A 13460-nucleotide genomic window follows, 5' to 3' on the forward strand; every position below is an offset into this window, starting at 1 on the left:
ATGGGTCTCATATTGGCAACATATACGTCAATATCAATTATATTTTTGATAGGCCAACATCAGCTGATAATATCAGCCAGCTGATATATCTGTCGGGCGCTAATGATATCCTTGGAAAGTGTAAGTCACACTGAATCTAAAGTGTCTGTGTTTTAAGATTTGACTGAGCTATGACTCAGGAAGAGAGGAACACATTTTGATGCACACTGCAGCAGCCTGGCACTTTAGTAATACCTTAAAATAAATAACTTCCCATTGTTTTGAGAACACAGGCGAAAATACTGTGTGAAGTGAAGGGGAGAGGTTTTGTGTCGAAGTCTGTTCCTCCCCTTGAATAGTGTTTTCCTGGGTTCAGGTTAAGGTGAGTGGTAAACAGTAAAATGTGTCCTTCAGTGTTTCATATATGTTCTTGTGTGTGCAAAGTCTTGAAAGTTAAAACAGACCAAAATCTGCACCAACAGATTCATCATAATGACTCGCAGTTAGTTTGGCAATTAAGAATTGATTTAGCACAGCTGCTCTGTTGTTGTTAGCGGTGCTGGTTCGGGCGTGTGTGAGCTGACCAATCGGAGGACACTGGGTATTCAGGAGGGGGGCCTTAAAGAGACAGGAGTACTGCTGCACTGGACAGTATGAGAAAACTGATGTGTACATAAAATGTCTCCTTTAAGTATTTACCAAAGCTCACCATATCATCACTGCTGGCTGTTGGTACCAGTACGTCCTGCCTGCTGTTGCTCACATTTTCTGACGAAGCCACAGAAAAGACTAATCACTGAAATTAATAGAATTCTAAAACTGTCCAGCAGTGTGAGAGATATTCACGTAGTCTGAATGCAAAGATAAAGTGCAGAACAAATGGTTCCAATTAATTTCTTTCAAACTATGCCTGCAGATCAGATCGTGTTATAGCACTCGTACTGTATTCCTCCAGCACTACATTGAAGCAGAATTAATTCTCTCTACAGTCACGGGGGTTTTTAGCCAAAAGCAATCCAAAAATTATCAAGTGGATCCCGCAGAAAAACTCAGCTCTGTCTTTGAAATCCATAAAGTTTTTGTATTGCATCTGGAGTTTGGCCCTTTCACACTTGCTTCTCCATAATTGAAGCACATAAATAATTGTACAGACAGAAAGAGAGATTATAATGAATAATTCTGGTTCAGATGTGAAGCCGTTTCGTCTTGTCCCCGTTGCTGTTGTCATGTGAAAATGAATAAATGGATGTTTGGGGGAGCTAAGATGTATTGAGCGTGGCTGTGCAGTGAGCTTTTTTTGTTTCTGTTTCGTCTGGTGCCAGACGTCGTGCTGCCACCCCTGACTGACAAAACGTGACACTGAACCAAGTTTGTGATAGATTACAGGTAGCAGTTGATACATTAATCTTCACGGTGCTCGACACTACCCGTTCCTCTTTCACTACATCTGTTGGTGGCGGATGGGGTATCTTCATTTCTTGCGCACTGAGTATTTGCATTTCATCACATTTCTAAAATCCAGGTCCTGTAATCTGCTGCAAATACTGTAACACATGCATGTTAAGGTATAATGATAACAATAATTTCTAAAAAAGTCTATTCACAGACACTATATTTGGATATAAACTCACATAATCACATGTCACATAATTTGTTAAAATGGATCATCATTTATTTGTTTTCTTTATTTCTTAAAGTTAAAAGTAATCAGTAAAGCAATATCGCTCTTTGTCACGAGGGAGAGAACAAAAATTCAAGAAACAAAATAGGTGAGAGACTCAAGGACGAGACATAAAATAGGCTGTTCTTTTAATTCAGGCTCATGAGAGTTCATTAGTTTTCATGCAGTAATAATTCTTTTAAAGAAAGGATCCATTTCCTGAGCAGCGGACTGCAATTTAGCCTGGAACTGTCTTAAATGCATTAACATCTAAAAGGGGACCTGCACTGTAATTTACTGTTTCAGTGAGAGAATGAGTCTGAAATGTGGCGTCTTGCATTTTTGTGTAAATATCTGACATGCCAGGTTTAAGTACTCATACAAATGATCTAATTCATTTCTTAAATAGACTGGATTTCACCTCTTTCACTGAGCAGTTCTCAATAACCTACAAGGTTAATTTGAAATTTCTCCTGATATTCAAATATGTGAGCTAACTGTGTTTACATTCTAAGGGAGGTTTGTTAAAATGGCAGCTAAAGATAAACTTGACTAGCTGTGTTAAAATGTTAATTGTGGAATGATTTATGAAACATGCAACTACATTACATTCACTTTAGAGCAACTTTATGTGATCAAGAAAATCACTTATCTCCAATTCTGTATATGATGCAGCTTTTTTACTGAAGACATTCTTGACACATCAACGAGAAAATAAATTATGGCTTAATTATGTGCATCAGATTCCTGATATTATCACTATTGAAGCCTCGTCCACGCGTATACAGATATTCTTCTGCATTGAGATCTTTCCCCTTCCAAGAAAAAAATAAAAAATAAAATAAAAACTTGCCCGCACAACCGTAGTTTTACAAAATATGCTATACAAAACAAGCACGCTGGGCCTGTAGGTGGCGATAAATGTCAACAATACATCAAAGCACCAAAATAAATCATTTTTCTCCCCCATACGTGAGTTGATGGTGTTACATCTGATTAGTCTTCCCACACTTTTATAGCCTTTTACAGACATTATAAAGTAATAATGTCTGTCTGTCTGGTATTCACATATCTCGAGAACCATTCATCCCATCTACTTCACACTTGGCAGGTTTGTTCCTGAGTACCCAATGAAGGGCAGTGTCACATTTGGTGCAATTTGTACATGTTCAATATTATACATTTTGAATGAACAGCATCTTTAATTTTCAATAAACAGTGAACACAGGAGGGGCTTCATGGCTCAGAATTGAAATTGTCTCTGTGCAACAACTTGCTGAAGTTACACGTTCCAGAAAAAAAAAAAAGTGGCCGATCTAAATATAGATATTTATATTTTCTCAATATGCAGTAGGCCTATAACATTACAATATTTCATGGATGCAAGCCAAGACAATCAGTCTATAGCCTACATGACAACACACACGCACACACTTAACCATATGCTGTAGTATTCGTAAAGCAACACTGACATAGGAGGTTGCATTGGCTGAAGGTGTTTGGATGCACATTGTTTTATAACAAGGAGAGGCAAAGTTGTGCATTACAATACAGACACGACAATAACTGGCACCAATCTGGTGCACTTACAAGCGCAATGAACTGAATGAATGCCAGGTATAGCCTTTTGGAGACTGGCACGCAAATCAGTGCACTTGCAAATGAGAGCCTGCAGTATGACGATCGTGTGACATTAATTAACCATCCATCTGCAGCAAATACGATCAGACAGATGCATCATTGAACACATACACAAAGCACATTCGCCTAACCGTGCAAACAAGCCATCTCTCAAACTGAAAAAAGCACCACGGCGGATGCTGACAGACAGACAGGCAGACAGACAGACTACAACATGCCAAACATCACCACGGCGGGTGCTCTCTCTGAGACCACAACCAACCACAAGGCCTACACAACTTGCGGTCTTTCCATTCGCTCACCTGCTTCGTTGTCCAACCAGCCTGCAGGTCACCTGTGCTAGCAGCAGTAGCAGCTAACGTTGCCTCAGCACCTGCTGCGTCTTCGGAGCACTCGGCCTCAACTTCACGTTGTTCCTCTGGGGAGTCGCTGGGTGGGAGAGGGTCCTCTGTTCTGGTACCGAGTGGGCCCACTGTGCTAGCTGCACCGGCATGTCTTTCGGTGCCTCTTCATCTCTGAGTGCCGCCTTTTTGGATGTGAACCCAAAGTGTGTGAGTGATACACTCTGGTGTAGCTTTCGCTTGCTAGCCATTTCTAGCATGACTTCTCAACGTCACGTCTTTCTTCTGTTTGACGCACATGGCTAATTTGCATACGTGCGCAGGACCGGCTGGCTCCGCGTGGCAACAAATACAACATATGTGTGAATAAGTGTTTTGGATTCTGAATACTGGACATGGTGAGCTTAAATACATTTTAGTGACCATTAGTGACAATAAAATATTTTATTTTTTAGACAAAATTTAAGACCCCCTTCAAATTTTGCTTTTGAGGCTTTCAGGGGGTCTCATGGGTTAATCAGGAGGGTCGAGCCCCCCCGGACCCCCCTGTATTTCGCACACTGGATAACACTTTTATGTAGACACATCATTTAAAAAAAACAAAAAAAAAAAACATAAAAGTATATCCTTTCCCTTAAAATAACCATATGATTCCAGCTTCTACCAGCGTTTGTCAGCCAATAGTATAACGCTGTTGGTATCACGTGGTGTCTGTGTTTCTTCAGCATTAAGAGTCTTGTAGTTGCCAATTTGTGAAGAAAAAAAAACAACATAAAAATGGCTGAGTTCTACAGCACGTTATCTAGCTGGAGTTAGCAATGTTAGCTAGTACAGCAAACAGTTAAGTGGCTGAATGTTATCAATGACACCTTTAAATCATGAATATCAAACAGGTTTGATATTATCAGGGTTCCCCGATGACCCTGAGCAGTTCAAGAGGCTTAAGACTGGATCTGTAAACCCCTCACATACCAGATAATCTGTGCTGAACAGCATGTTTTGAACGGGCACTGCACTAGTTGTAGTAATAAGAGATCTAAAGAGCTGTTTTTCCTCCTGAACAACAGAGATACGTGCTTTTCACAGGACAGCAATGACAAACGGAGAAAAACTCCAGGAAACAAAGCCATTTTTTTTAATAAAATGTTTATTATTACCTTTGTATTATTTTCTGTATACAAGAATGTGTAACAAAAGCCCATTAAGCAATCCATTTTAGTCTTTTAAAAATGGTAAGGCATGTCTGCTTGTATAGCCATCAACTTCAGTTCCCCCCAAACACTTCAAACAGCGTGCACTGACAGCGCCGAAAAATCTTTATGTGCTCCTTAGTTATCTGATTTTGCAAATCACAACAGTACCACACTCACAGCATATGTTGTAGCAAAAGTGCAGCAAACGATTAACATCAAAATGGAGAAGATCTTGCATAACACATTTTGTTCTAAACATTCTCTTAAAAAAACTTCAGTCAACCACGATTTTACTCTTTTTTTTCAGTTTTTTTTTTCAGTTTTTCAAATGCCAAAGAGAATGAACGAGACGGAAACAAAGAAATATGGCTCACAGTCAAATTAAGATAAGCACTGAAGCATCTCAGACAGTGATACTGTATGTCTGACCAGGGTAATGTATTGTTAGGAGAGAGAGAGGAATACACAAGGCAGTGGAAAAAATGGCAAACATTCCTCTCGTCATAATGAGAGAAGCCTGTTGTTTGTACCGACACAAGCTCTTTGGAAAAAGTCTACCTACTTCTGACACATTCTTCTGTTAATTCACTTTCTCTGCTGAGTTTTAGCAGCACCAGTAAAAAGACCGGCCTTATCCTCACTCATCCAAAACTCTTGTTGTTGCAAACAAAGATCTTGTAGAGGCGCTTACGGGTGCATTGGACCTTTTTGTACGGCTGCAGATGCTTACTGAGTTTTTACACTTTCAAAAATGTAGTCGTTAAGCCCCAGTGAGGAGGCAGCAGTGCCAGAGCTTCAATAATGCCAGTATCCGAAGCAACACGGCTAACTTCCTGCCTTATTATCGAACCCACACTGTACTGATTGTTCCGCCTCACTTCCAGCCCAGACTCAGAAATATCTGCCTCCACAATGTTTTTAACACTTTAAAACTGAATTCATATGTTTGACTGCAGTCATATATAAGACTCTACCATGCACGTCTAATCTCTTCCTGTTGTATATCCATTTTATTAACCAATTATAGAATCACCAAAGCACACTGATCATCTGAATGCAAATCTATTACTGACCAATTGAATCTAGGTTTTAGGGAACAGGGACACCGCACTTTACGTCAAAATAAAAGTGCTGAAAAAACATCTATTTGTGCCCCCAATCGCCAGAATAAAAGCTGGCAATGCATGTTTCTGCAAACCACGGATATGTTGAAACTTTATAATTCTTTATGTTTCTTTAGGTTCAATTTTCAAACACCGTTTTTAGTCTGGTTAGGTTTAGGCACAAAAACCACTTGGTTAGTGTAAGGAAAACATCATGTTTTGGCCTAAAATACCTATGTTGGTCGCCACAAACATGGCATGATATGTCACAAGTTCTCGTCAAAAACATTGGAAAATATCCAGTTGTATCATGCTGATAGATGTTAAAACTCTGTGGTCCCTTGTCAGTAATAGTAGTAATAATAGTAATAATAGTCTAGACGCCTGTAACTCAACTACCGTCCTCTCCACCTCAGATAATAAACACGTACATTAACGTGATGTGACAGACTGTAGAAATGTCCATGTCTCACGCAGCCTTAAACGACTACAAATGTGAACATGTCAGTGGTTTGCAGAAACATTAACAGTTATCCTGGCGACTGGGCTGATTTGTGTTTAACTCTAAGTCAGAACATTTTGTATCAAGTGTAGACATCTTTCTGAGACATATAATGACTGCAGCTAAAATTGAGATATCACAGCCTCATGTAACAGACCATAATTTTTACATGAATCCCCTTCATTGCAATTATCTGCTATCCATGACTGTGCTCCTGGGTGGGAAAATCCTCGGGAAAACTGTTGCTGCACATCAGGTCTGCCAGCGAGTTATTTTAATAGTATTTTATTCAATATTCAGCACGTTATAAATAGTTACTGCTGGACGCCCGTCCTGTCTCGCTACCTCCCATCTGTCTCGTCTGTCTGACTCACTGATGCAGCACCAGTTGGTGCTTTTGCTAATGAAGAGAGTTCATATCGGGATCCGTTTGTTTTCACCTCTGCCAAACACAGCTCTGTGGTGGGTTCTCATGTAAAGACACCACGATCAGGCGGAGGACACATGAGAAACCCAGAATAACTTCTGTGACGTCTGCATAAACAGCAGCGTCAACACCATTTTGGACTTAATAGGATAGAGGGCTGGGAAAAATATAGATATTATATTGTCATCGTGATATGAGACTTGATATCCTCTTAAATTTGAGTATAGTGATATCGGCCTTAAAATAACATTAAGATATTTTTAGGCTGTAGCCATATTTTCAAATTTGACACTTTACTTAATCACTTTACAGTAACAAGTCCAGGAGTAAGTGTTGCGTTTTCCTGCTTTTAAAACGTTTGTAACTGTAAAAGGGATGTCATTTTCTGAACTTACTAACACATGCCTTTACCTACTTTGTTATTATATCCAGATTACTGATCATTATCAGTAATCATCGGAGTACCGATAATCATCCCTACAATATCGAAGTAATGGGCCAAAAATATTATGATATTGTCAATTACAGTTCAAAATATGGCCACATCCTAAAAATATCTTGATGTTAGTTTCAGGCCGTTTCACTGAGCCCTAATAAATAAGTAAACTACGGTCCTCTCCCAGATAGCAAATTTGTTCCAGACACCCTTCTTCAGCCCACATAGCGTAAGTAACGATTCACATCACATCTGGGCGGTCCATCCAAGATTTGCCAGATCTGAGCCACAAGCAGATGTCAGCCAAGAAGCAACCAAATGAACAAAAGCTGGCCCAATTCTGGGCCAGATCCAGCTCAACAGAGCAGAATGAAGTGTGGCCCAGAATTGGGTCACTTCTGATTTATTTGGTTCGCTCTTGGCTGACATCTGGTTATGCTATGGCCTGCTTGTGGCACAGATCTGGCAAAAGGAAGCGGACCGCCGAAGTGCATTCATTCAACCTGGTATGTGGGCCGGATGAACGTGTCTGGTGTGGGCCAGATCTGGGCTGCAACAATTTTGCTATCTGGCTCTCATACAGGCTTTGACCTTGAGGGGCTCAACAGGCTTGCTCAGTCACCACTGCAGTATGCACTGATATTAAGAATGGACTCACGGATGATGTAATTGAACAAGAGGCAGTAAAAGCGTAAATGATGGAAAATCGTTTAGAAAACATGATGGAAATATGACATCTGTTTGTTTCATGTATTCATTTGAGGAGCATTACAGTTAAGCCACACAGATCTGATGCTTTCATCTGCCACCATTTCTCATCTATGCGCCAGAGTACAAGCTGCAGTGGATGTTTCCCTGCATTGTTCTTTCTCCAGTGGACTACAGTGGGCAGTTTCACATTAGGGAGGACCTTATGTTGATCAGTGTTGTCTTTCCTCAGGTTCTGGTTGGATAGAGGCCTGCCGCACTCCACAATTAGTTCAGGCATCAGTGGTTTAATCGTGTCACGCTAGTTTTGGTGGGAGGCTGCTGCTCAGTCACCTTCTCCCGAAGCAGTTCCTGCAGGGAGTGAGGCAACGGAGGTCAAATGTTTTCCCATCTGTTCTGCAGTGGGTGCCTCCTGTGGGGTCTCTATTTTTGAGTTGTATGAGCCCACTGAGGAAAGACGCTGTATGTAAAGACAACGATGTTGCTAGTATAGACTTTGGAAATGTAGATATCAGTCTGCTCTGGTTGTTTGCTCATTTGAAGAGAACAGAGAAGAACTGCACTTCACCCTCACCTGTCATTTGTGCCGAAAAACATTAGATTTTTTTTTTTCAGGTGTTGGCGGGTGCAGCTCGATGCTATTTTCTCTCTTCCCTCATGCTGACGACAGGAGAGGGAAACTCTTGTGTTTCATGCTTGTGTTAATTTCAATGTTAATTTCTTACAATGGGTTTGGGGAAGGCCCCTGTTGAGATGAGACAATATTATTGGCTAAGTGAAAGCATTACAGGTGCTTATGAGATGATGGGATTGGATGCTGGCACTACCCAACCTTAGTATCTAACTGGGTAGCACATGCGCTCGTGTGCCTGCCATCTTGGACAGCTAGGTACGGTAAGATGTAGTATGGGGAGCGTTTGCTAATTGGGAAGACGTACTTAACAACAGCAACTTCTTCCCAATTTGCAAATGTCTCCCCAACATAACTCGCGCCAACATCTGCAAGACGTATATGTGCTTTTGGGGTTGCTTGTATAAGTGTGCTCTAAATGACAGTTTAGAAAAAAATGCTAATAATCATGTTGGATAGCAGTGTGGTTGCCTGCAATACCATAATAAATTTTTTTGACGTTCATATTGCTGTTGTTGTGTACTGTCCAAATATTTGTACAAATTGTACTTTTATGCTTATCATTTGAATCAGGTGTGTTGGAGCAGAGGCTCCAAGGAACAGGACTGAGGAAACACTGCGGTAGTGACGGATCCTCTAGGCACCCTCCAGCATGTGGGCGGCTTTTTCATCTGCCCTTTTGTTATCAGTGTATGTTTGCCTCTTTGTTTGTTTCCCCAGAATTCCTCCAACATTTCTGGGACCTGTCTTTTGTGTGCGACCAGAGGTCAGGGACATCAAGTTGTATTTGTGGAGTGCAAGCTATTATAGAGCCGGTTGGAGGTCGAAGCCTGCAGAAGATATAATGAAGGTTATGAATAGTAACCCTAGTTCTAAGAGAGTAGGCGAAGCCCTATAACCTTGCCCTTTTTGAGTCGCTGACTTTGTCCAGGCCTTTTATGAAAACATGAAATCCTCTATAGCCTTTAGCCTTTTTCTGATCGGCCAAAACAAGAGATTTCAGCGTGGTGAATGGGTAAACCTGCAGAGCCTGACAGAGGGGCGCATGAGAGCTTACAGGACTTGGGTTACAATGCATTACCTACCATAAACAATTAACATAAACATCAAAATAAAATTATAATCAGAAATAATAAGAGTGTGGGAGCAAAGAAAATAAATGAAAATGTAATTAAAATATAACTAATATCACTAAAATAGTCTGAGCCTTCTGAGAAATAAAAATAAATGTATAAGTGAATGTTGAGTACCCAAGCAGAAGAGAGTAAATCAGGTAACTGAATATTAGCAGGCAATTGTAGTACAATGGCTTAGTGTTGTTGCAAGAACTCTGTCTAGTTTTTTCATTTTACAGGCGATCGAATAAAAACAAATAATACATTTCTTAAAAATGTAGCCATTAACTAAACCAGTAAGATAACATTACAGTATCTTCCAGTGAAATACACACTGCAACTGTTTATAGGTACAATACAATCAGTTAAATGATCTGAAAATATAGATCTTTCTCTATGAGGGGGATGTTTCCTGTAGCTTTAAAAACTTATGAAGCCAACAAAAATAATCTGTGCAAAGTAGTTTTCTTAGTGCAGTACATTAGCACTTTCTTAGAGATAATCAAATGTGCAACTATAATGTGGCTGTAAGAACTGCTGCTTCCTGAAGCCACACTGATATGATCAAACGGGAAACCAGGTGAACTGCTAGCACTGTACAATCCTGTTCCAACCAATCCAAAACTGTGTAGCCTGCATACAAAAGACACCAAAAAAAGTTTTTGTCAGTTAACATCATTTCCACGCATGCACACAGTAAGACTTTCTCCTTTTTGTCTGAGGGGGACAAGACTAGTAAGTTAAAGTGGGTGTCGTCTCGTTTTCACAAATTCATCATACAAAGGAAAGGAAAAATAGATTCCCCTTCATCTGAAATATCACATCTGATGGTTTTCACTGTCTAAAAGAGAAGTATATTCTTCATAACCCACTCGAGGATAATGACAAAACACCACATTTTCTTTCTTTTTTTCAAAGATGTGAAAGCTGGTTCAGTGATGGCACCGAGCATTCTTTGGGGGACGAGCAGGATGCAGCACTGCACTCACTATCAGTCCTACCGTACCACACAGTAAGCCATTTTCCACAGGTTTCCAGGAGGTTCTACACGTCCAGTGAGGGAACAGCAGTAGAACTTGCTGTTTGACATACTGTACATAACAGTATAAAAGTCAGTGATCAGGCCACACCCGTATATTATCTCCATTGAGTCTGCATTGCCCAGAGTGGGAGTGTGAGGGCGACCATCACCAGCAGCAGGGAGGGTCCGCAGGCTAGTGAGTTGCCTGCGGCAGCTGCTGCTGCACGTTCATCGCTTCTGTCGGCTCCGATCACAGGAGCTTCTGTTCCAACAAAAACAAACTCTGTTGTGCAGCCGTCAGAGCAGCCGCTGCCACTGCCAGAACTGCTGCCCTCGTCACCTGCAGCAACAAAATCACACAAAGTTAAAATGTACATAAAAATAATATCATCACAAACTGCACAGTGAAGCCCAAGTCTGTTTAGTCTGTTTCGCTCTGTTTAATACAAAACTACTAATAGGTCACCAGTAAATTGGCTGCAACAGGGTAACCACAACATGATTATTTCTGTGTTCTTTCTGCTCTTTTATTACCATTCTAACATAGACTTGGCTGTCTATCAATGTCTGTCACCTTACCTACAGCTACGTATTCTTGTAATAATGTCAGTATTGTTGCAGTACAACACTGATGCATCCTGTGGAGATGTATGACGGGTTGCTAATGAATGATACCTGAGATCTTATTTCAGTAATGACAGTTTATATCTGTGTGTGTGTGTGTGTGTGTGTGTGTGTGTGTGTGTGTGTGGGGTGTGTTCGATATCAAAACCGACATGCAGCGACACAATCAATAGAGAAACCTTTCTCTCTGTATTTTAATTCAAATAAGTATTATTATCTCATCTCCACCTGCACATCCACACACCCGAGAGATTGGAGAACTTACTTGAATCCTGGAAGTAGATGTCATTTCCATTGTAGGCGTTCTTTAGCTTGTTGGTCATGACACGGAGAGCCATGATCTGCTGTCGTATCAGTGTGTCAGGCCTTGTGATGTCCACATCCACCTCTGGGTTGTTCACCTGGTTGGTTAGGCCCTCCTTCACCACTTCAGGGAAATATCTGCACACAATGAGACAACAAAAACTTGAATCAGCTAATACTTCCATGTCGTATTCCTGGAATGGGTCTTATTGACAACGTGTTTGTGGGACAACTTTTATTTTGAATGTTTTATGAAAAGGTTCAGACTTGGTCTGCTTATTCTGATTGAGGTGTTTATATGGAGCATTTTTATTCTGTTTGGGTTTTTAAACCGATTATAATCTGAATATTAGGGTCCTTGTAAACTACGATTGAACAAGTAGCTATCTTCTGTATGGGAGCTGGGCTCAACACAGTGCGACTTCAGAAAACGCACGCACACGCAAATGACAACACACACCTCACATTTAAAACAAAATAGCTGAAAATTAATCAAATTGGTTACGAAGCATTGTGGAGAAGTTGCTGAACAGGTCTCTCACTTTTCTTTTTGTTTATTGATAAGCAGTGTAAAATGTTGTCGAAACAGTGACCATGTTTTCTTCATTTATGTGCTCTCCTTAAAATGATGTTTATTGAGCTGCTTCTGCCACTAAAACCATCTGGCCAAATAACAATTACAGAGCTCATTCAGCTGTCATCTGCCAGTGTGGTTTCTGTTTCAAGCTCTTGTGCAGAGTGTTTGACCAGGACTCCCCACACCACAACACAGAGACCTGTGTGAACATCTAATGATTTTGGGTAACATGCTGAGAGTTCACAAAGTAGACTGGAATTAGACAGAACTGTATGAGCTGCTCTTTGTTATGAAAGCTGCTTAAATCAGATGTGTAATTAGGCTTATTAGTCTATTTCATGTTGAGAGTGGAGGCACATTGCAACAGAGAGCTCATGACATGCCTGATGTCCACAAATTAAAACCTTTTTTAACATAATAATTCAAAAACAATTTCATGCTCTGCACTGAAAATAATGGCCTACCTGAGAAAGGCAACATGTGCTCACAAGGAGGGAGGGAGCATGATCTTAATTGTCGCAGTAAGAGCAGTTTTGTTTCCATTTTTACACTTGTTGCACATGTTTGTTACTCTGTCAACCATTCATTTTGTATTTCGTTTGGTATGGTAACACCTCATTAGGGAACACATTATTTAGTTGCTTTATTAGTCATTATAAAGAACGTATTAATGCTTTATTCTGCACAAACATATTTTACAACAAGTTCAATGACTGCGTTTCCTGCCTAAATATGTGAGCACTTACAAAGGAACAAGTCAGGAATGAGTCAGGAATGACCTGATAATAAATGAGTTGTTCCTGAATAACTGCGTTGAGGTACACTGTATAGTCGGAGTAGACATCATCTAGCATGTAACAAACCAATAAATAATGGCATCACAGTAAGCACAAATACCAATGTAGACCATTTCTATTGCAGAGTTCTTAAGCAAACAGGAGAATTCACTGATTTCATAACACACTCTTGACATGCTCTGACTGTTTCTGCAGTTTTATTATCTCTGGGCAATCAGTTTACCTACCAGATTTAGAGCGATGCTTAAAAATGGTACTGGCACCAACAAGAGAATTAACATGTCTTTTATTGCACCATCTGGTGATTCTGTTACTTGGAGAGGGCCAAAGTGATGGGGTGATATATTTCCTCTGCCAGCAGCTCTGATTCACTGTCACAGAAAGCAACTGGCTGTCTAATCT

General features: G+C 40.4%; 1 protein-coding gene across 1 annotated transcript in view; it reads right to left on the minus strand.

The window, feature by feature from the left end:
* Positions 1-10873: 10873 nt before the first annotated feature.
* gpc6a (glypican 6a) overlaps positions 10874-13460 on the minus strand; it is a 153919-nt gene continuing 151332 nt past the window's right edge. The window contains exons 9-10 of the mRNA XM_073464738.1: positions 11647-11822; positions 10874-11097 (exon numbers count right to left, since the gene is read on the minus strand). Of these exons, the coding sequence (XP_073320839.1) occupies positions 10874-11097; positions 11647-11822 (400 nt within the window). The remainder of the gene's footprint in view (positions 11098-11646; positions 11823-13460) is intronic.

Source organism: Pagrus major, chromosome 4 (genome assembly GCF_040436345.1).
Source record: "Pagrus major chromosome 4, Pma_NU_1.0".
NCBI classification, from domain to species: domain Eukaryota; kingdom Metazoa; phylum Chordata; class Actinopteri; order Spariformes; family Sparidae; genus Pagrus; species Pagrus major.